Below are 24,456 nucleotides of genomic sequence, written 5' to 3' on the forward strand. Positions count from 1 at the left end.
CGTGGATGGAACTGGAGGGTATTATGTTGAGTGAAATAAGTGAATCGGAGAAAGACAAATATTATATGGTCTCATTCATTCGGGGAATATAAAAAATAGTGAAAGAGAATAAAGGGGAAAGGAGAAAAAATGAGTGGGAAATATCAGAAAGGGAGACAGAACATGAGAGACTCCTAACTCTGGGAAACGAACAAGGGGTGATGGAAAGGGAGGTGGGCGAGGGGTGGGGGTGACTGGGTGATGGGCACTGAGGGCGGCACTTGATGGGATGAGTACTGGGTGTTAGTCTATATGTTGGCAAATTGAACTCCAATAAAAAAATTAAATAAATAAATAAATAAATAAGCCAACTAGAGTTCAATAGAAATTGAATTTGTAAATAAATTTGGGTAGTATTGCTATCTTAACAGTGTTAAGTCTTTTGTTTCATGAACATAGGTTGCGTTTCCATTTATTTAGGTTTCCTTTCATTTTTTTTAACAATGTTTTATAATTATTAGAGTATACATTTTGCACTTTTCTGGTTAAATTTAAATTTATTCCTACAAATTAATCCACTTTTGAAAAGAGAATGTTTAACTTTTCTAAATATTTGTGCCTTGTAAGAACATGACTCTGGAAGGGTTGATTTACAAAAGAATAGCCTTAAAGACTCATACTAAAGGACTCATACTAAAAGACTAAGCTTTGAGTTATAATCCTGGATCTTTGGCAAATGAACTGCTCTCTGCCATTTTCATTATCTGAAAATATATGTTAAAAAATATAAGGGTAGTCACACAAGAGAGGCTTTTCATGAAGTTTAAATATAGTAGTACATATAAAGTCAGAAGAACTACAATTGGCATCTGGTAAGCAGTTAGGATACATGAGCTATTGTTATTGTTACAATGCTCTCATCTTTATGTCCTTCTATTCTCTCTTCCCTGAAACTATTGCTAGGGAGCCACAATTAATGTGGGATTATGCCACTAACTTCTGGTATGTTGAGGCAGAAGGTTGAGAACAACTATACAAGCTTTTGAACTATTTGTCTTCCCATTGTCGAGAAGATTTGCTAAGATAAGAAGCCATCAATGTCTTTGTAAGATTCTAGGGATCATTTTGGTGTTTTACAGCTGGCCAGTTGGCTGGAAACTCCTCTGTTGAGATGTATCGCCAAGTGCTCCTGTCTGGTTGTCGCTGTGTAGAGTTGGACTGCTGGAAGGGTCGAACTGCTGAAGAGGAACCAGTCATCACCCATGGGTTCACCATGACAACCGAAATATCCTTCAAGGTAGAGTGAATGAGTATTGCTAACAGAAGTAACTAGGGAGACCTGAACCCATTTGGGTAAAGCCTCCTGAGGTAGAAAGTCCCACTGGTTACAATTAAGTCCACAGGCTATTAATCATCTGTGCAATTTCAGAGGATAAAATTTAGTACTGTATTTGTGAGTAATGAGCATCCTGGCATGGGGAACCGTGGTATCTTAGTAAAAGTGCCTTAGAGAGGACTTAAAGGATTTGGGTTTTTATTAGGTGATTTGGGTAAGGGTTCAAGAAAGTAAGGTTTTGCTATAGATTGGGTACTGTCAATAAGCAGAAATAATTCTGTGACTGGGTATCTTAATAAATCCTATCTAGGAAGCAAGAGTAACACTGCAGTTGATAAGGAGCTTCAACCATTCTTATTAGCTAGGAATGAGAGTATGGTTGGTCATCTCCCTTGTGTTTTCACACAAGGATCCATTCTACATCATCAAGGGCCTAACGTTCATGCATCTGGAGACAGAAGCCCAAATATCCAAGTTATGTTTACCTGCCCTCAAACAGCCATCTCCAGGAGCTCGGAGTCATTTGAGTGGGGGGGAATCTAGGATTCTAGGAACCCAGAGAACAATCTAGGAAGAGGATATATGGGCTGTAGGGGAAATGTGTTTTTTACTGACTTAGGCACCTCTGAAGTGAACCAGAAAACAGGGGCCAGAGGATAACCTCTAGAGCACAAATCCCAAGGTATAAGCCCCATTAACTGTGTTACCTGGGTCTCAGGATAGAACTGGCTCTGGGTCACTAACTCTTGCCCTAGGCAACCAAGAAAACAGCCCAAGTATGCAGATAGCTAAAATAGAGTCGGGGACAAGGCCATTGAAAATGGGGCAGTAAGAGTGCTGAGAGACCAGAATGTTGGATGAATTATATGTTAATGTCACCAGGATTGGTGACAGAGTTTTAGATGAAGAAGACAGTGAGGCATTTGCTAGTCTTTCCTGAATGAGGAGGAGCTCAGTAAATGGCACAAGAGAAGAAGTGGTAAAAGCTGGTTGGACAGCCTTATGAGAACTAGGAACTCCAAAGTAGCATTGAGAGCAAAAAAAAAAACCCCATTCTCCAGTTTTTGGCCCCGGGGCACCTGGGATGTGAGAAAATAAACAGCTATCACTGGAGAGAGCAGCAAAAGAGAAGCAAGATTGTCAAGGGACAGCCAGATTTCAATGAGGATAAATGGATTTCCTTATCAAAGATATCATATTTGACAGAAATAAAAATGCGTTCAAAATTGATATCATTAGCACCTTAAAGTATATTCACTATGTTGCATCTAGGGAATTTGATTTTTCATGATTTCTTCAATTTAGGCTACAGTACAATAATTAGAGGCACAAAGCACCCTTCACTAAATTTTACAACAAAGTTTAATATGAAGGTGTCCTTAATTCTGATCAAATCTTTTAATTTATAACTGCTCCTGAAAGGGAGCACTCGAGTTCTTTTGGTTTTCTTTAATGGAAAAATCAATGGGTTCTTGTTTCATTTCCATGGCCCTTCATTCTCCCAGCTCCTGCCATTGTCCTTTGTCAGGTCTCTGAGATATCAACCCCAGTCTCATTGGGCTTTTTAAGAAAAAGTAGCACAGATGACTCTGGGTGGAGTAAGTGCAATTTGGGCTCATCTGGCTGTTGATAGATGGAGATAATCCTGAGAAGGCAGACAACACACCCTGATGGAGCCATTACTGCACTAAGGGACTGAAGGCCTTGTGAATTGACCCAGTACCAGGAGGGCCCTTCCACTCCTGCTCATATCTCCTCAGAGTCCATATGGGGAACAATTAGAGATTTTTAAAAACGTATAATCCTCGGGTTCTTTGAGTTCTTGGAACTCAAAGGAGGGCAGTGGAGAAATAAACACCAAGCACATTCTAGGTGTATTTATTTTGCATGGAGCATTGGCTTCTTGATCTCAGCCACCAAGTTGGCTTAGAGTGACTCTTCTCATGTACTTGTCTATACAAGCAGTTCTTCAGTCTCATCTCTGATCCCAGAGTCACAGACTGATTGGACATCTCTTCCTGAGCTTGAGAAGCATAACTTCACCACATCTGCACTTTCGCTGACACATGTAGAAACTTGAAGACTCAATCTAGCCCAGAATACTGCCTCCTCTCTCTGCCTACCAGTTGGGGGTGGGGGTGGCCAAATGGAGCAAGAGACTCCTCTCCCCAGCAGTTGGTTTGTCCAACCATGCTTTCTGCTAATGTGCATTTGCAGAATGGCTTATTATTCTTGCAAAGATGTGGGTGGGTGATGGTGGTGGTAGGATAGGATGGCTGTGGTTAGTAGAAATGCCAACCTGTTTTGTGGACAAATATAGGGAGCAGGGATTCTCTGCATCAAGACTAGAACTGGGATGAGGGACCTCACATGCAAAATTTAAGGAGGCATTTGCTCTCGGTGTCATGTACATGCAAAGTTGGCACCCAAGGATGAGTGTCTCTTTACATTTTGCACTTAGACCCCTTCCTTTCCTCACCACAGCCCCAGTTTGTTCTGCGTGGTTATCAGCAGAGTCTGCTTTTCCAGAAACTGCTGTGTATGTGATTTTGGAAGAAAGTGTAAGAAGAAAAATGGGGGACAAGATCCTGTGTGATCCACCCCCATTACCTCTTTCCCTCTCACTCACTTGGCTATAACTCCACTGGACTCTGTTATTCCTTGACCATGCCAGCCAGGTCCCACTTCGTGACCTTTGCACAGGTTGCAAGTCTGTGCCTGGAATATTCTCCCCCCAGGTATCTGTATGGCTCTCCTCTTACCTCCTTGAAGTCTTTCCCAAATGCCACCTTCTCAATGAGGCCTACTGGGACCACTTTATTTAGTAGTGTAATGAGCCATCACGTCCACCTCCATACTCCTGATATACTCCCCAGCACCACTTTATTTTTTCTATTTATCAAGTGGCCCTTTATCACCTCCTGCCACTCTGCTTAATTTACTTATCATGTTTCTTGTTTCTTATCTGTCTCCTTCTACTCTAGCACGGAAGGATCACAAAGATAGAGATCTTTGTTTCCTTCCCAGATTTATCCCAAGTGCTTCGTAAAGAATCTGTCATATAGTAGGTGCTCAACAAATGTGTGTGTGTTTTTAATAACTTCCTGTCCCAAAGCAAAGAGAGAAATTTCAGCCTAGCTTTTAATTTTAGTCTTCCTTGCCTCTGTCCTTGAGATAAATGAATTTTGTCTTTCTCCATTTTCTTGTGTCGGATTACACGTATGACATATTGGTGGGTAGTAAAAAGATTCTCCAAACATTTACCAGTTTTGGCTATCTCATATATTTGGACCTGACCTTCATGGTGCAATTAGGCTGTATTCTGTAGGCACAGCACATACTGCAGTAGCAAAATAAACTGATTACAAAAGTTCATCATTTTTATGTCCCACTGTTTATCTGCTTTCAATCTATGTAATCTGAAAATCTTCTGTGCGACATATCCCCAAAAGCGAGAGTTCCTATTGGCATTCACTGCCTATTTATTATATGGGTGAAAATAAAAGGTTATGTTCTGGGCAAGGGGACATGCTGTAATTCAGCATCTTTATGGAGGACTTTTTATTTTGCATTCTGGATTTATTTATTATTTATCTCATACATCTGCTGTTCTGTTTCTTTGCCTCATTGCCTTAGCCTTTCTGATGGTCATGACATAGTAATTCGCCACTTGGTCTTCATTCTCCCTGTTCCCACTCAGTCTTCTTCCTCCCCATGCTGGATACCACCACCCCCACCCCACACCATGCCCAAACTGCTCCTTTTTCTCCCCTCGGGCAGTTCCTTAGTTTCCAGCAATTGTATAAGATGGCAAAGTGGTAATGTGATAAAACAGATGATGAAAATATATTAAATTTGAGGATATGGTTAAATCGAGCATTTCTGAAAATAAAGCTCTGAGAAAAATAATAATTTAGGGTGCAATTTAACAGCTACATAAATGTTCACATAAAATGGATATCCAAATACATCCTGCTGTTGTCTGTCAGGGATAAAGGATTTCAAGGGCAGTTTTTCCCACTGGAGGTTAGTAATTGAGCCATATGGTTTATAGATTATTGAGTCCAGTGTTAGAAGTCCCTGAGAAACAGTTTTGGCTTAATAAGGAGCAATTGAGTAGTAAGGTACTTTCAATCCAATGCCCACTAATGTTCACTAATGATAGCTCAGATGTAAGAACAAAACTTAAAGCCCGTAACAGGTTTTCTCCTCCTCGGTGATCATGCACAACATGCAAAGTATTCTAATGCCATTAAAAAATGGAATTTCTATAGAAGAATTTATGAATTTTTCATGTGCTTCCAACTACAGTTATTAGATGAAATCTAGTAGGTACTCTTTGACTTTTTAGGTTCAAAAACGTTTCCTATGCCAGTGGCTAAAATTATGGTGGAGGTGAGGACAGACGGACAGTGGAAGGGGGAGAGGCTGGGAGGAAAAGAGACTGTAGATGTTAAGAATGCATTTGTGGAGCTTATTCCAGGGTTTCAATGCCAGCTCTCCCAAGGACAGGCTGCAAGAGCTTGAAGAAGCTCCCTTAGCTGACCTAGCCACTATCTTATGAGCAAAATGGAAATGAAAATGATTCTTACTTTTTAGGGTTGTTGTAAGCATTCAGTGACCCTACTTAATATACAGACATTGCTTAGAACAAGATTTGGCACACAGTGAGTGCTGTGCAAATGCTAGGTATTGATATTATAATTGAAAATATTAAAGTCACACTTTCACTTTATTTTTGTAAACATAATGGTTATGGTATTACATATGCAAAGAATTTTTATGAAGTCAGGATGAGAAGGGAAGGGGGTTGAATTAAGTCCATTGTAAGGTTGCCCTGCTAGAGGCTGTAATGTAGATGCCCTCCACACATCACCCCTGGTATCCACTGCTAGGAAAAAACCCGAAGCCCAAACTAAACACAGTCCAGCCTTGGTTAGAGGCCCAGTGGGAGCTGAGAAGGGTGTCTTTTGTCAAGTACAGACGACCAGAATGCCAGAGACAGGAAAAGAGCAGAAGTACGAGACACAGACAGAAAGGCCCAGGGATCCCAGAGCCGAGCTGCTGCTATTCAGGCTGCAACATCACCTCAGCTGTGGGAAGATAGAACCAGACACAGGGAGTTAGGAAGCTGGGGGAAAGTACAAACACCCTACAACTCTGAGAGCCCGCTCAGGAAAACAATCCCATTCTTTTTGCCAAAGATAAAGAGAGAGAGCCCTTTAGCCAGAGCCCTTCCCCAGAAGGGAAAAGGGGTAGATTTCTTGCTTACTTTCAGGCCTAACTCTCCCTGGGGCAAGTCTACAGCCAGTCTTTTTTAATAAAGGCAGCTGCAGCAATTCTTAAAGAGTCAAAGACCCTAATCATCCTCTGAAAAGTCATCAAAGGCTAATTATACTTTTACTTACTTTTATGTTTGAAAGATTTCTTTCTCTAATGCAACACTCAACCTTAAGTGGAAGTTTTGGCCATGAAATTGTTCAGGTTCATTGGACTACTGAGTGTGGAATCAATAGTCAAACTTCTCTACTACAAAATAACATTTGCCTGTGGTTAAAGTCAGAGTTTTAAGCTTTGCTTAAGCCACTAATCAAACTAGCCCAGGGGTTAACTGACAGGCCACATTCAGCCTGCCACCTGTTTTACAAACTAAGTTTAGTTGGAATGTAGGCACATCCACATGTTTACATATTATCTGTGGCTTCTTTGGATTTACAAAGGCAAAGTTGAATAATTGCCATAAAAACCATGTGGCCAGCAAAGCCTAAAATACTTACTCTCTGGCCCTTTATGGAATGTGTGCTGACCTCTGAAATAGTCAATAGAGGACTAAATTGGAATACAACTAGATAAATGATGTTTCTCTTCTGTTAAGAATGTTGAGAGTTCATTCATTTATTTGAAGATATTTAGTTGAGTGTCTAGAATATACCTTACCACTTCCTAGATTCTAGGGGCACAGTCCTGGAGAAAACGGAGTGCTTATCCCCAAGAAGCATATAGTCTAGTGGGGAGAGAGACACCAAAATAAACAAATAATACAGCACATGCCTTTAAGGCAACATAAGTAAATATTGAAGGAAAAGTGGGCTAAGGTGTGCTATTTGCAGCAGGGTGGTGAGAAAAAGACTTGGGTAAAATGACATGTGAGCAGAGATCACCACCCCCAAAATTAAGGCAGTGAGTCTTGCATTCAGTTAAGAGTATTGCTAACAGAAGTAAAAAGATGAACAAAGAAATGAAAGACAGGAACAGAAATGAAATCATGCTTGGTGAATTTGAGGAAAAGTAAGAAAAGATCAATAGACTATACTGGGTGAGCAATGGGAAAGGAAAAGGTGACAAATTTAGAGAGATAGCAGGTACCAGATCTAATAAAGAATTTGGATTTCATTCTGTGAAATGGAAGGCCAGGAAAAGGTCTACTCCAAAGGAGTGAAATCATCTGATTCAAGTTTAAGAGCAATCACTCTGACTGTGGTAGGTAAAAGCCTCTGCTAGGTTTTGCTGCATAACAGACCCCTCCTTCTCGTCCCTGCCCCCACAGAATCTCAGTGGTTTGGAGGCACAAAGGCTTATTTCTCATTCAGGTTTGATGTTGGCTGTTGCTGATTGATACTGTCTATAATCCATATGGAAAGAACAGCCCAAACTGTGATACCACTGGGCTCATGGCAGAGGAGGAAGAGAAATGGCAGGATCACATGGTGGCTCTTAAAGTCTCTGTGTTCAGTATGTCAATTTTGCACACATTTTACTGGCTAAAACGAAGGACATGACCATGTCTGTTGTCAACAGATCTCACAGGAAGGAATATGGAACGATGTTGAAATCTACAAAAGCAGTCATTGCAGAGGTTTTTGGGTCAGGATGATAGAGGTAGACATGCTGAGATATGGTTATATTTTGGATAAATTTTGGACTAGATTGCTGACTATCAAAAGATAGGAGAGAAAGAGAAGTCAAGAATGTCTCTAATATGTTTTGCATTTAACTGATACAATAGAGACAAATTTATGAAATAAAAAAAATCTAGCTCTTTCTGATTCACAATTAACACCTATTTTCTTTATGATCACCTATTTGCAGTTATTTTGAGGGCTTTGCTCTTTAGTGGTTAAGGCCATTAGCTGCATGAGAGTTACTGCAGTGGTTAAGAGCATAAACTCTAGAGTCAGGTAAACTTCCCTGGGGTTTCTTGGATTATCCTCTTTGTGACCTAGGGCAAATTGGTTATCTCAGAGCCTCCATTTTATAATCTGTAAAATAGTGAATAATGTTTTCCTTAGAGAATGTGTACAGCATGAGTTAAAATACATGTCCAGACCATAATAAATGCCCATTTAGTGGTATCTCTAACCATGGTAGCTCTGATAACTGTTTGTTATCAGTAAGAGTCTAAAAGGGAAGGTTTAACCTGAGTGAGGAGGGGGGCACCAGCATGGTAAGGAACCTGAGCTGATTTAAGAATATTGGCTCATCATGAGATGAGTCCTTTACTTTTTCTCCCTAGGTCCTTACAACAGGCTTGTGGAATGAGGCTTATCTCCCTCACTTTACTTATCAGCAAGCCAATGCACAGAGGCATTAAGTGATTTCTCCCAAGGTCACACAGTTTGTAAAGCTAAGAAGTTACAATTCAAACGCAAGCCTGCTTGAATCTGCAGCTTGTCCTCAAATAAATCAAGAATTTAAAGTCTTGGTGTTGCTTGCTATTTATAGTGCACTTATTTTTGATGGCATCAACTATCATAAAAGTTAAACTGATAATGTATGAAAGGCAATCTGTGAATTCACTTCTAAGAAACACTGAGAGTGATTCTTTTGCTCCATGCAGGCAAATCCTTCTCAGAGGATATATGCAAATGTAGTACAGAATTAGAAAGCCTTATTTATACTCTGGGGCCAGGGAAATAGCTTTCTCACATGGATATAAAGAAAGCTATGCATTGTTTAAGGAAGGTAGAGAAGATAGTGGAAAAGTCTCAGGCATAAGGAACGAGAGTGGAAATTTCTACTTGAAAGGAGACTATGGAAAGAATAAATGGAACTGAAAAAACAAACGAATGAGTATACCAATTTAATAAGAAAAACATATTGAAAACCTGGTGCCCAAAAGTGGTTGGATAGGCATTGCAATCTGGTCCTTCATACATTACTCTAGGAGATCAAAGATGAAAATTAATTTGGAGAAATGCGGGAGATTATAAAAGTATTCATATTCTTTACTTCAATAATTTCCTTCTGAGAATTCATTCCTGGAAAGTGATTCAAAATACTAGAAAAAAAGAGAGATGTTCTTTGTGGAACTATCTGAACGATAGCTCCTTAAATATGTCTGTCCAACAGTTGGGTATGTTTAAATCAATTATAATACTACTGCTCCCTAGAATTTTATACAGCTAATAAAGCTGTATAAAATTTTTCTTTAAAAACACAGATCAAAGAATGAAGTACTAACACATGTTACAACATGGATGAACCTCGAAAGCACGCTACAGAAAAGGTGCCAGGCCATTAAAGACAACTTATCATATGATCCCATTTATCTGAAGTGTTTGGGATAGGCCAATCTGTGGAGACAGAAAGTAGATTAGTGGTTGCCTTGAGCAGGGTGCATGGGAGGGGGCCGGGGAAACAGGAAGTGACTGCTAATGGGTACCTGGTTTCTTTTGGAGGTGATAAAAATGCCGTGATTTAGATTGGGGTGATGGTTGCACAACTCTGTGACTATACTAAAAACCATTCAGTTGTACACTTTAAATGGTTGCATTGTATCTCAGTAAGGTTATATCTCAATAACAATGTTAAAAAAAATACAAGTATTTACAAAAAGGAAAACCAAGTTATACAAACAAATGAAAAACAAACTAGAAGTAAACGTAACCAAAGGCCAACAGTGGTTTGGTTCAAAGGGTGCATTTATGGATAAAAATGTTTGCCTTCTCTAGTCCAAATTTTTTATAATGTGATTAGATTTCTTCTTTCATTAAAAAAAATACGTATATATAATTAGCAAATTGAAGAACCACTGTCTTTTATCATCGTGCCTCTGCCTCCACCAAACAAGTCTTCTTTCTTTCTACTTTGTTAAGTCAAGATTCAGAAAATTTAAGGGCATCTGGGTGGCTCAGTTGATTAAGCGACCAACTGATTCTGGCTCAGGTCATGATCTCAGGGTCCTGGGATTGAGCCCCACATCAAGGTTCTTTGCTCAATGAGAAGCCTGTTTCTCTCTCTCTCTCTCTCTTCCCCTTTCCTTCTGCCCTGGACCCTACTCATGCTCTCTCTCTCTCTAAGATAAATAAATCTTAAAAAAAAAAAAAATCAAAATTTATAGTGCGGCAGCTTGCACAAAACCCTGCTAGCCACTTCAGGCCTTTCCATACAATTCTATGAACGAAAAAGACAACCATGTTAATGTACAACCCCAAAGGGAAAACATATATACACATTAGAATTCTGGCATATTGAATATACCTGTGTTTTCATTTTCTAGGAAGTGATAGAAGCAATTGCTGAGTGTGCATTTAAGACGTCACCTTTTCCAATTCTGCTTTCATTTGAGAACCACGTAGATTCGTAAGTATTCCACACATCCAATGGGAGATCTTTTTCCTAAATAGTGCATGTTTAACAGTTGTGCATCAGATTTAAGATTATTTGATTTATTGATGGTGTTCCTCAGTTGTGCTATGTCTTAAGTGTCATGTTTTCATCTGCGTATGTTGGGATTCATTAGCTCAAATCGCATTAACATTACAATAATCCACTGGACTTGTGGAATGTATTTTCAGGCCACGGTAGGATTTTAAATTAAGGACTCCTCTTTTTGCAACACTGTGGAATAACGCATGCCTCAGTGGGACACTGAGTGGGACACTCTTATAATCCTCCTTCATTAGCTCCTTCTATTACATGCAAATTTATAGTCCACATGAAAATGGCCAGTTACGCACACGCTGGAGCTGGTGGAGGGGAAGCTGTAAATTGTATTCTGCACTTAACACAGAACTAAGACCACCTAATGCTTCCTCCTTCCTCTTCCCATCGGTTTCCCTTGTTAATATTTGCAAATGTGGTTCTATTTCAGAATAGCTTGCACTTATTGCTAAGCCACACAAAGAAAAGACACTTTTGACTTAATCTTTTATATTCATTTTATCAGAAAATGCCAGAGTAAGACACATTTATATCTAAAATATGGGCATGAGTTTACCCTATAGTTACTCATTTTAAAGTGCTTCAAAATGAAAGATCATCTCTATAGTGAATCCAAATTCAAGAAACTAAAATTCTACTCCATGGAATAAATGTCTGAAGGTGTAGTATTGACCACCTTTGCACGAAAAAGAGTATTTGTGATGCCCTCTCTTCCACTTCAATGACCTAAGCCAGATGTCTCAACTAAAAGCCAACATCTCCTGTCCTAATGTGACTCATGGTTTCTTTCTTTACCCTTTGTTGTATTGAAAGTCTTTCCCAGGTCATTGATTGATTCCCTTTGTTCAACTAATTTTGCAACGCATACTTCAATTAACTAATTTTTAAAGAATTCACTAAAATCTTAAAGAAACAGTTTGGTCCTGAGGAAATTTCAGCTTGAGGAATTTCCAAGTACTTAAATGTGATCATTTGTTAATGTATAGATGGAGAGACACCTTATTTTGAAGTAACCAATTGTATAATTATCTGTATTTCTAGTTTGCCCTTAGGAAATCCATATTACATTTGCCAGCTCTTGGTTCTGTTTTGCTGGGAAACAGTCAGCCAATGAATGATTTAATCATTTGGCAGATAGTTTTTCTAACAGTTCTGAAGGGGCAGTTGAAGAGAAAAGAATTGATTCTGTTTCATTGCTATCTCTCTTCGAACTCAAGGGAGTGCCTCCTTTAGATGCTGTATTTAATACCTCATTTGCTGTGACAACCCTGACTTGCACATGAGCATTTTCTCATCTCTGCCTATCCATTTGTAATTGGGCTCTAACAGTGCTTTCACACCTTTCTTTTAGGCACTGTAGTTCTCAGACTTGTTGGTGTATTATGTCCTTTTTCAAGAAATATCTCCAAATATCGCACATTTATTTTCTTCAAGAAATGTTTCTATATAAATTAGAGAAGATGAAACGCCATAGCCCCATTCTTTTTTTTTTATTATTTTTTTTTCATAGCCCCATTCTTGATTGTCACAGCTGCTTCACTGAGCTTTCCTATAAGGTAACCAGAGAGGTATCAACAAACACTACCACCGCAAACAAAGTAACAGCTAATATTATTGCATTTATATTATGTGTGGAGCAGCCTTACAGGTGTAAATTCATGTAATCCTCATCACAAACCCAGGTGTCCCTCGGAATAAATACTATTATGATAATCGTTATTTTGCAGATGTTGAAACTGAGCCCCCAAAAGAGTGAGTAACTTACCCAAGGCTGTGCAGCTAAAAGGTAACAGCTGAAATTCACATCTGGCTGGTCTGGCTTCAGAAATCACACATTTAACCAACACTATCCCCACCCCTAAGCAGATGCTTCTGGAGCCTTCAAAATATTGAATTAAGACAACCAGAGCATCCGCAAGGCAACTGTCTGTAGATATTCACTTTTATGTGGCTTGTGACCCTTAACCACAGGACATTTTTTGTGGTTTTCAACACCAAACATACAGAGAGCTAAAACAGGGCGTGAAAACTAAATCTTGAGTTGCACACAAAAGCAAGAAGTATCATGATACTGTCCCTTCTGGTTTAAAAATGAGATATTTAGCTATTAAAAGTTTATTAATAATTTATAGGTAACCAAAGAAAATAGGAAAATAACCTTCCCAGGATGCCTAAACCATTGAGATAAGCTCATGACAGTGAAATAGCAAGATACGGAAATCTATTGGGTCTCTTTGCTTCATGTTTCCATTGTCTTCAAGCTTCACATGCCAAAATTGCTCAGTTTCAATCCTCTCCTGGGGGGCACTATCAAACACCCAAAGAAAATTGTAAGTTTTTTATCTTTGCTGGTAAAACCCCGTGCTTGAAATGTGGGCCACCTCACCTCATTGCTGAACTTGGTGGCAGACATCATTCTTCACTTGCAGCTCTCTTTCCCACTAAACCTAGAAATAAATCTCAGAATCCTTCTCAACACAGTGGCCAGGAGACAACCCCCCCCCCCAAAAAAAAAAGATATCTGCAACCTATTTACCATCTCTGGTGGAGCATTTTATTCTCCCATGTGCTGCATATACAAAATGCCAGATTCAGAACTGTGCTTCAGGCTGCTTCGAGCCACATCTCCCAAACAAAATCATGCTGGAAGAAAGGAAGAAATCCACTGGATTTTCTGGCTTTCTCTCCAAATACTCGAAATGACCTATCTACAAACAACAAAGAGAATCTGCCATTCCATTAGCTGCTGACAACTCATCCTTCTCCACATGCTACATCAGAATCCCATAAAATGCAGATTCCTGAGCAGCATTCCCATACTTGATTTGAAAGTATAGAAGTGAGGCTTTGAAATCTTGAAAGAAAAAAAAAAGTCCTAGTTAACTCTAATTCTTCCACCTAATTTGTGAGTTAGAATTTCCATTAAAAGAATTTTACACTGAATTTGAGCAAAGTAACCCCTAGTTCTGGTTCAGCCACAGATAATATGAGATTTTAGACAAGGTCCTTAATTTCCATGGGTTATAGCTTCCTCCTCTATAAAGAAGGAGGTTGTTTTAGTTCAATGTGGAGGACTTACACCATGACATTTTATGGGGCACAATCCTCGGTCAGAAAACTGACCATTGGGCCAGGTGCTTACATTTTAGGAGTGTGTTAATATGTTCAGACATCCCTGCTATGTCTTAAAGCTCAAAATGTGTTTGTATTTCCTATCATCTCATCTCCACAGTAGCTGACGTGAATGCTCTAAGGGCTTCAGGATTTTTTTTCTTGCTCTCTAACTACAATGTGAATGTCTTTTATTTCTGCAATTTTAACCCACAAAGTTTCTTTGTTTTTCTCTGACTTTCTCTATTCGCTAAACTCTCTGCTCTGTGAGATGGATGTGTGTGTTTGTGGAGAATATGAGCAGCCTGATTACCAAGTAGCACATTTCACTTTTTCTTAGAAAACTACCTCTTGTTCTTTTCATCTCAGTTGACTTTGAAGCAAATTTTAAAACATCAGATTTAGATCCTTGCACTTCAGAGTGATTGATCCGTGGACCAGCAGCATCTGCATCATTTAGGAGCTTAGAAGAAATGCAGAATTGGGTCAGCTGGCTGGCTCAGTAGATAGAGCATGTGACTCTTGATCTCGAGTCATGAATTCGAGCCCCACTTTGAGTTTGGGTAGAAATGCAGAATCTCAGGCCCCACACTGATGTTGCCTAGGAAGTGTCCTTTTCTTAAGACCCCAGGTAATTTGGATGAAGTGTCAGAATGTTGCTTTAAACAGTGTGGTCCACTACCTACATCAGAGCTACCTGTAGGCTTGTTACAAATACAGGTTCCAGGATTCCTCTCCCAATTCAGGGCCAGGCCCTAGGCCCTACCACCTGCAGCATTAACAGCTCAGGTGATTCTTTAGTGGAATCAGGGAAGATTTTGCTCCAACAAAATCCTTCTGAGGGCCTGGTTTGGGGACGGCCTGACAAAGGACAAAGGATTCAGCCTATCACCTGCTTAGGGACACCTGGAACATTGCCTCAAAATCCCTGCACTGGTATGAATATGGATCCCCTAAAAATTCTGAAACCAGGGTATTAGGGTAAAACTCTCTTTTACTCCAGGTCTCTGATCAAAGGAACTTGGAGCTCCGAAATTCCAAACCTCAAGAAAAATGTCATGACTTCAGCACCTATTGACTTACTTTATCACAACAGTTCTCAAACTTGAGCATGCTTCAGAATCATCTAGAGGGTCTTTGAAGACCCCTGTGCCCCACTTGTCCAGACATCTTGACTCAGAACCTGCATGAGAGGCCCTAAATCTGCATTTCTGACCAGCTCTGGGTGCTGTTGATGCTACTGGTCCACAGACCACACTTGGAGTAGCTAAGCTCTGTGACACTCAGTAGCGTCATTCTGTGAAAGTAAAATGGAGAGTTTGGACAGTTTCTCTTGTGCAGCCTGGAGGTGTTGGCCGGGCACAGATGGGCTTGTCTCAGCTACAGCCACAGAGCCAGCTGGCTTGGTTGAGCCACTGGGCTACCTATCCTTGGAGCAACAGAGTCTGAACAGGATGCCCAGGGCTGCTCTGCCAAATCAGCTGCTTCTCTGCTTGCTCCCCAACTTCTATTGAGCTGTCCTTACGCAGTCATCCCCATGCTTTTCAGGATCAGTTCTCTGGATGGCAGGTTTTCTTCTCTCCCTAACCCTGGTGAGGAATAATCTGAAGGCTGCATAAACCACACAGTAAAATCTTCTATAGGTCAAGAAAGGTAGCTGAGAAGGTGGGAGGTTGTTATGCAGGGCTTGCAAGTTCTGTGAATCTCTGCTTTGCCTCTCCCTGCAGTTTCAACAAAGCAATGACCTCTCTGAACCTCAGAGAACTCATGTGATCCCCAAAATATATGCCTTTAAAAAGGATATAAAGAGTGATTTTCCATGTAGACCATGGCAATATGATTTGAATCCCCCAGAGCACCCCTTCCCAGGGGAAAACAAAAAACAAAAAACAGTCCATGATCCAGTCTTAACAGTTACAGAAGAGAGAAAGAAAATAAGAATCACATTTTATGATCAATTTGAATTGTAGTAAAGAAGGGTCTTTTATCATTTACTTATTCTACTACAATCCCAGTTCTGCTCAAATGCATTAACATTACCTCATGCAGAGACAACTATTGAAAATCAAGTTTGACAGCCTGTAGATCAAACTCACAGTCCATAAAACCCAATGGAATTGGATACCTTTATAATGATATTTAACATTCTACAGAATAAGGAAAAAATGTTATTGCTTTTTAAAAGGTCAAAGGAAGCAGGAGTATTGAAAGATGTGGATGTTCCCTCGTATCGACTGTATTTATGTGTTACCAAGTATACAAGTTGTCCGGTCTAGCTGGCAGATGCTGTCTCGTAACCCTGGATCATCTTACGTTTGCCCCACTCTTTGAACGCCTCAAAGGCATTTCGCATGCATTACCTCACTTCATCTTCTTGGCACCTTCTGTCCTTTTCCAAGAACAGTTATTATTCTCATTTTATAGATCCAGAATGGTTAAGAGCCTGGAGCTCAGGTCAGCAACCCTACAGCTCTAGCCTTTGTCTATCAGATCAGATTAGGCTGACACCACCTATGCTGCCCTATTATGCATGTAGCAGTTGCATACAACTTTCCCCAATGTGCCTGCTTCTTTTTCTTTCCTCCAGGATCCCCTCCCAAGTAGACTCTCTTCTGCCTGACTGCTCTTCTATGGTTTGAGATTCTCTCTCTCTTTCTTTCTCTCTTTCTGTCTCTCTGTCTCTCTCTCTCTCTCTCTTCCTCCTGCCCTTCCTCTGCTCTCTTCTCTCACCTCCTTAAAAACACTCCTTTGCAGTTAGCTTTCTGCAGGTTAGGCAAATCTCAATCAAGAATTCACACAGAGGCATGAATGAGTTCTGCCCCCAAGGTCTTACATTTGACTTAGAATCAGGAAATTGAACAAATGGGATTGAGTCCATAATTCTGAGACGTTCAAGTATCCAGTGAATGGCAAATGACGTGCTGTCCTCTGCATCTGTGTCTATGGAGGCCAGCCTTAGGAATAGCCTTCACTGTCTACCTACCTGCGTGCGGTATTCAAATTTCCGGAAGGCAGGATAATAAACAAGGGGTTTAGAATGATAAATACTACTCCTGAAGGGTAAGATGAGGGAATAATCTCTTTCTGTAATTAACAACACAGTGTAATCCCTTCCAAACTCTTTAAATAAGCCTCCTTGTTTCCTTTCTTTTTTTCTCATTTCCCTCAGCCCAAAGCAGCAAGCCAAGATGGCGGAGTATTGCCGACTGATCTTTGGAGATGCTCTTCTCATGGAACCACTGGAAAAATACCCAGTAAGCAGTTTCAAGGTTTACCCCCAAGGAATGCATATTAATGACCACAGTTAGGAGGAGGCTTCCTTACATCCTTTCCATGTTTGTGTTTCTCAGTAAGATTAATTCAGTTGATAATGAAGTCTGACCCAGAGGAAACCGGCAGTGTACCCTACTGAGGGTGGAAGACCTGCATCCTTCCTCGGCCTCTTCCCGTACTCTGTCTTCTCCCTCCCCCTCTGCCAGACGTGACTGGCAGGACTACAGAATTCCCACAGTCACAGTCAGCTGCAGAGACACTCCGGGCAGACAGGGCTATGATCACCAACCAGGAACCTCATCACACCCTTTGAGAGATATGGTTCAGCAAAATGAGACAGTGCAGGTGGCACAATGACACCTCCATCTGGCCTTGCACCCAGTCCTCACTTCCTCGCATGTGCCTTTTCCTGGTACTCAGGCCTCTTGTTGTCCTGGTAGCATCCCTGCTTTGGGAGAGAAAGCTGTAGGAATATCTTAAAGTCGCCTCTCCTCTCTTGAACCCTTTTTCCTAGACTCCACACATTCTTACATGGATTCATACCAATCCCCAGAAACCTTGCAAACAAAGAAAAAAGGACCAGCATACGGGAGTTCACTGAACTTTCTAAAAATAACCCATCTTGGGACTTGCACACATGCTCTCTGATACAATATCTAACAACTCTTTCATGGGAAATTGATTTTCTCATTAGATGTGCAAAGCTTGAAACACAAGAAATAAGGCTTGCAAATAAGGGTAGCTTGAATCTCAGGGCTGCTGCAAGGAAATGTGAAGCTGCCAGTCCACTTCTGCTGATGCCAAGGACATGTGCAGCTTAGTTACCTAGTTCTGGATTGCGGGGGGAGGGATTGCTCCTTTTAAACTGCATCTGAAATGTTGATCCTATATCCTTGCCTGTAAGTTCCTGCCCGTCTTTACCAACCGTTCCTGACAGATGCCACACTAATTGGCTTCCCTCCTTTGAAAATCCAGGACAGGGCCTTTCTCTCCATCCTAAATTACCTAAACAGTTGGACTTACGGTCTACAGAAAACTCAGGAAACTTTGGGTTAACAAATCTCCCAGTACATTTCAATGGTCTTATTCATGGAGATTTCATTGTGCAAAAAGAAGATTTCGGTAGTTAAAATATGCCTTTCATGTGAAAAATAAAGAACCATGAAGCATAAAGACACACTTAGAACAGTTTACTGATCTGTACTGAAGGTAGCAATGAATAATATAGGAGCTCTTGGTGTCCAACCCTGTTCTGGGGGTTTGGGGAGGGAGGCCAAAAGAAAGCGGCAATATTTTTTTTTAAGATTTTATTTGTAAGTAATCTCTACACCCAATGCGGTCTCAAACTCAAACCCACAGATCAAGAGTTGCACACTTTTTGGACTGAGCCAGTGAGGCGCCCCTAACAGGGCAATATTTTTAAAGAAGGTGCTCTTCTTTTCCATTAGCTGGAATCTGGAGTTCCTCTTCCAAGCCCTATGGATTTAATGTACAAAATTTTGGTGAAAAATAAAAAGAAATCCCACAAGTCGTCAGAAGGAAGTGGCAAAAAGAAGCTCTCAGAACAAGTCTCCAACACGTACAGTGACTCCTCCAGCATGTTTGAGCCCTCATCTCCAGGAGCCGGTGAGGAGGTGGTGGGCCCTTGTTCCCTATCATGTGTGGGTTTAAGAATTGCGGCTCTAACTTAAGTTAGAAAGGCTTTTAACATTCCTATTTGGGCACACGTTAAAATGGTATTGGAGAAGTCACTAAAACTATGCAAATGTATGGTCTCCAGTTCTGTAGGTAGGAAGGCCCACTTGGGTCTCACTAGGCTAAATTCTAGGTGTCAGCAGAGTGGCTTTCCTTTCTGGAGGCTTTAGGGAATCCTATTCCTTGTTTGTTCCAGCTTTAGAGGCCACCTACATTTGTTGGTTTATGGCCAGCAATGTCCCATCTCACTTCTGTCATCATATCACCCTCTGACCACATCCAAGAGAAGTCCTTTGCTTTTAGGAACTCATACCATAACTTTGGACTCATTTGGATAACCCGGGATAATCTCCAGCTCAGGTTCCTTAATTTAATCTATCTGCAAAGTCCCTCTTGCCATATATTCATATGGCATTTCTATATTCATAAGACATATTCTCAAGTCACAGTCATTTAGGGGAGCCATGATTCTGTCTACCACATTGGCCAAATAATATTTGGAGTGATCACATGATTTTACGCTTCTCAAGGGCAGTGATCCCTTAAATTAACTCAGGTCTGGGCACAAGAAATTCACCAAATGTATTCTCATTGATGATATCCTGAAGAGTTCTGGGCAATTCAACTCATCCATATTTTATAGATCTCTTTTAAAATGTAAAAAGATAAAGTTATTTTAATTATCTATCAAAGCTCCTAGGTGATGCTTAATATCATTAATCTTCCTTTTAGATTTAAGTTGATATAGATTTTTGTGGCTGATGAGAAAAGAATTCCAAGTGGTCACCCCATTTCCTTTGAATTACTTGTCATTTAGTCTGATTTCTCTTCTAGCTTTAATCAGAATCTTGGCAATCAGAAAAGGGCATTAGGAAGCTCTCCTGATTGAGGAGTGAATAAGTGGAGGAAACTTGAAGCTTGAATCTAGGAAGTTCTTCAACAAAAAGCTTAGCTAACATTGGAACAATCACTTTGGAAAACTGGCAGTATTTACGGAAACTGAACATATGCACACCCTCTGCCCCAGGGATTCCACTCCTAGGCATATACCCAACAGAAATGTCACCAAAAGAGATGCACAAGAATTACTCAACACAACACCACTCATAACAGCCAAAAACAGGATACCAACCATCATCAACAGATAAATAAGTTATAGTATTTTTACACCATGGAATAATATTCAGAAATAATAATTTACAATTTCACACAGCAATATGGATACATCTCAGAAACATAATGTTCAGTAAAAGAAATCAAATACAAAAAAGTATGATTCAATTCATATAAATTACAAAAACAGGAAGAATTACCCTATTCAGTTAGAGGTCAGGAAATGGTGATCCTTGAAGAAGTGGCTGGAATCAGATCCACAGGGGCCTCTGGACACTTGTTTTATTTTGCTTCTTGATCTGGGTAACATTTACTAAGGTCTGCTAAGTCAGTGAAAATTCATCACTCTGTACATATATAAGTATGTATACTTTTCTATATAACTATCATACATCAATTGAAAGATTTCAGAATAATTTTTAAAATTAAAATAAAAACTCCAGTGCAATCCGGGGGGGGGGGGGCAGAGAAGATTGACCAAGACTGATTTATCTTTTCTTCTATTTTGCCACCTCAATGGCCAGTTTCTTTTACGGTTTTGTTTAAAATCTTTATCAATAGATATTATCCAATTCTTTGAAAGGTTTTATGAGGGGATAGTTTTTGAATGTGTATTTCAAACATTATTACACAATTCTGAGTCTTTTTTCAAAAATAACTGTTGTTCTCAGTAAGAATGTTCTTTTTGAAAATTTGGAGCAAATATTGTTATGAAGCCACCTACTCCCTAGCACAATTCTTGAACCTCTTGAATCTGGGGAGGAAAGCAAGTCTTCCTTCGCAGGAAGAAACTTGTTTTCCCATATGCCCTTCCCACTACTAGTTCTGTCCCCCTTATTAACTGGATGCATAACACAAATAACGATTTTTACAGGCAGTGAACATTATTGCTTAATACAGAAAAGAGCAGCAATCTGTTAGTAATTCGGTAGATTTCCTAAGCTAGCCTCATGATCTGTTGTGCAATCTTTATTTCAATGGAAAATTTTGGACATTTTAATATGTAGGTAGGCTCTTGAATAATGAGCACTGCTAATTTACCATTTGGTGTGTAGATGGTCTCTGGTGATGAGAACTCAAGTAACTTGAAAAACATAGAATAGTTCTTATTTCAAAATTAATTTACTTATCATGACCTCTGTTGGCCTGGTGCCTCTTCCAGGATTCAGCCCTTAGCCAGTACACTTGTCTTAAACCACAAGCACAAGGTAGATTTTCTTACAGTTCAAGGTTTTATGATCTTAAGATGCTTCAAAGATCCTTCTTATAAGGGAGAAACCAGGGCCTCACTCCTAAAGGAAGATAAATTATTTCTTTCCCCTGTAAACCAAAAAATGACCTTATAGAGTATTTGAAATGACTGGTGTATTGTTATGTCCCATGAAGCATTGTGTAAATGGTTTGCCAAGCAAACTTTTAAATTGCTAGATAAGAAGAATCCCCTCTCTAATTAAAAAGGAAAAAAAAGTTAAAAAAAACTTGGAGCAACACATTTGATTATTAAAAAAAAACTTAAGTGTCAACCTCCTAAAAGAACATATCTCTATATAAATATGTTTTCTGTCCAGAATATAATGGATTCCTCTTATTGACCAACACCATAGCAGCATCCTAAAGGGGTTGTATGTGCTTTCTTTTAATTAACAAGCCATATATAGTAAGATGTGTTGGTCCCGAAAATCTTTTCCCTCTAAAGATATTTCATGAATACTTTGCTCACAGCTGTCATTCAGTAGTTGATCGAACTTCGTCAGCCAAATGAAAACATATATAAGCTTCTTTGAAGACTTGCTGTGGACCCTGTGTTGTTTATATAGATTGAACTGGGCGGCCAATTTTCGGGAGATTTGAGGCGGGGAGGTCTTTGCAAGTGCAAATTGCCTCATTGTTGAGCCAATATCGCCATCTATTGGGCTTGTCCTGTTATTATTCCCCTGCGTGAGTGCCGAAAAGAGTGCAGTAGTCAAGTCAAATAATGCTTTCTTTAGTATTTTACTTGAAAATCTTTTTTACATAGCTTATGTTATTGGGTCTGATTGAGGCCCAGAGCTGTGGAAGAGTTTAATACCTCATGCTCGAATGAATATTTAAACTAGCAGAATCATCCACCAAATTTTCGGAGAGGAAAAATAATCCATTGAAATGACTGTGTGTTGGCTAAATATGACGCTGAATTATGTCTGATTGAAGTTGATTTCCATGCATAATTATTTTAAGGGTTCATACATTCTATCCTACTTTTTACTTTTCTGTTTTTTTTATTATAAATTCAATTAGCCAACGTATAGTACATCCTTAGTTTCACATGTATTGTTCAATAATGTACAGGTTGCATATAACACCCAGTGCACATCCCATCACATCACATGCCCTCCTTAATGCCCATCACCCAGTTATCCCATCCTCCCGCCCAACGGGATATGGCCATTTTCTAAGATATGTTCATTGTTTAGATGACAATACATCCATCATATAAGCCTGCAGGCAAATCATAGGTTTTTGTACGGTAGTCAGACATGCTGCCACAGCCCCACCATTACTAGCTTATGTGCTCGGCCTTCACTGTGAGGTCTTCTATGGCCTCCTAAAAGTGGCCACAGAGTCACTGAGCACTGGCCAAGCATCACATGGAAGAGTCAAGGCTGAGAAAAAGAGGGAAAAGTGGGGAAAGGATAGTTTATCTCTTTTAGGGTCATGGAGACCCTGGAAGGCAATGTACCCATCAATATAGTGTGTGTGCCATAGAATGTTCACTGTTGACAATGCCCTATGGTTTTTAAAAACATAAAAAAAATGTTCAGCATTTTCAATAGAATGTGGACATTTTAAATGGCATTCGCAAAAAAACTTGGAGAAAAAAATCCATATTCAAAATCCCAGTATAATTTCCTATGTAGTTAAGAAAATTTAAACATCTCAAAGAACAATTTTAAAACCATAAGAGGGCAAAATATCTAAGGAAATTTTTAGTAATGCAGCTGTTATTATGTGCTTCAAGCCTTCAAACCTGTTACTTCATGATCTGTTATTAAAATCTGACAGGGGAAGCTGATACCGAGAGTGATGATGATGATGATGATGATGACTGTAAAAAATCTTCTATGGATGAGGTAGGTATTTGGGGACTGACTTCTGGTCAGAGGCACAGTCCCCTAGTTTGCCCGTCCCGACCCATATGGATACAGTTCATGGTCACCTTCTGCCATCTAGTGGTCAAAAGAGTCTTAACTCACATTAAAACTTACCCCTACCCTGCTGGAACGTGAAAATACGTGCTGGAGTCCATAGGGAATAAGCGTGGCATTGAGCAAAGTTCTCTATAATAAACAGTGCTGCTTAAATTGCCTTCCATCAAATGGGCATCTGGAGGATGAAGTCAAAATTCGTGACATCCAAGAGACTGCTTCAATTTTTGAGGCAGTTAAATGCGCTGTGAAATGACCCAAAATCCAGAGAAGACATGAGGTTTGGGAGAAATGTTCAGAAATATGACATTCCTTCCATTGTTGTAATTTTGGAACTGCTAGGGAACCTTACTGATGTAAGCTTAAACATTCCAAAGAGCTTCATCAGCTCAGAGATACTCATTACGCAGAGTCTAGAAGTGAATCTGAGATAGGTCAATTGGAATTTTAAAACTTTGTTGTAGCAAAAGTCTTAGTCAAAAAGTTTATATTGAATCTGCTTCCAAATATATTGGAAAGTATCTGTCTCAGGAATAATGAATAATAAGCTGTTCTTATATGATGTTTCCTCTGACACTTATTTCCTTTAATGTGGTCTAAGGTTTTGATTAATTATGTTCCTCTACTAAATTTCAAGTTAATGTCCAGGAGGAACACGATTAACATGCCTAGTAAAGTAGTTCTGTCTGATAATTATTTCAATTATGCATAACTTTTATCACTGATTCTTGATCATTTAAAATTGTCTTACTAATTGGATGGTCCATTTGCAGATGAATATCAACTCATTAACATTTAACCTAAATATTGCTACAGGAGTTTTAAAAAGAAATCATGTCTCCATGTATTCTGTCTTTTGAAATTGGGAGAAAATATTAGATCAGCCTACAGAGGTCTGTCCCACACCAATACTGCAGTATTGGTTTTCTCCTTCCTTAAAAGGTTTAGCAAAGTGATATGTAATAGCTAATAATAGCTAAAGTAACATAAGATATTACTATGTGCCAGGTAATGTTCTGAGATCTTTCACATCATTTAATTCATTTAATATCTAGATGCTGTTGGAACTGATTATGTTCTAATTTAACAGTTAAGTAAACT

The 24,456-nt window shown here is 39.6% G+C and overlaps 1 protein-coding gene across 3 annotated transcripts in view; it reads left to right on the plus strand.

Moving 5' to 3' along the window:
• PLCB1 (phospholipase C beta 1) overlaps positions 1-24,456 on the plus strand; it is a 673,777-nt gene that overhangs the window by 499,354 nt on the left and 149,967 nt on the right. For all 3 annotated transcript variants that reach the window (XM_055305255.1, XM_055305265.1, XM_055305262.1), the window contains 5 exons: positions 1,119-1,276; positions 10,815-10,897; positions 17,259-17,343; positions 18,811-18,988; positions 23,213-23,280. In XM_055305255.1, the coding sequence (XP_055161230.1) occupies positions 1,119-1,276; positions 10,815-10,897; positions 17,259-17,343; positions 18,811-18,988; positions 23,213-23,280 (572 nt within the window). The remainder of the gene's footprint in view (positions 1-1,118; positions 1,277-10,814; positions 10,898-17,258; positions 17,344-18,810; positions 18,989-23,212; positions 23,281-24,456) is intronic.

The sequence above is a fragment of the Nyctereutes procyonoides genome, unplaced genomic scaffold (assembly GCF_905146905.1).
Source record: "Nyctereutes procyonoides isolate TBG_1078 unplaced genomic scaffold, NYPRO_anot_genome, whole genome shotgun sequence".
Lineage (NCBI taxonomy): Eukaryota > Metazoa > Chordata > Mammalia > Carnivora > Canidae > Nyctereutes > Nyctereutes procyonoides.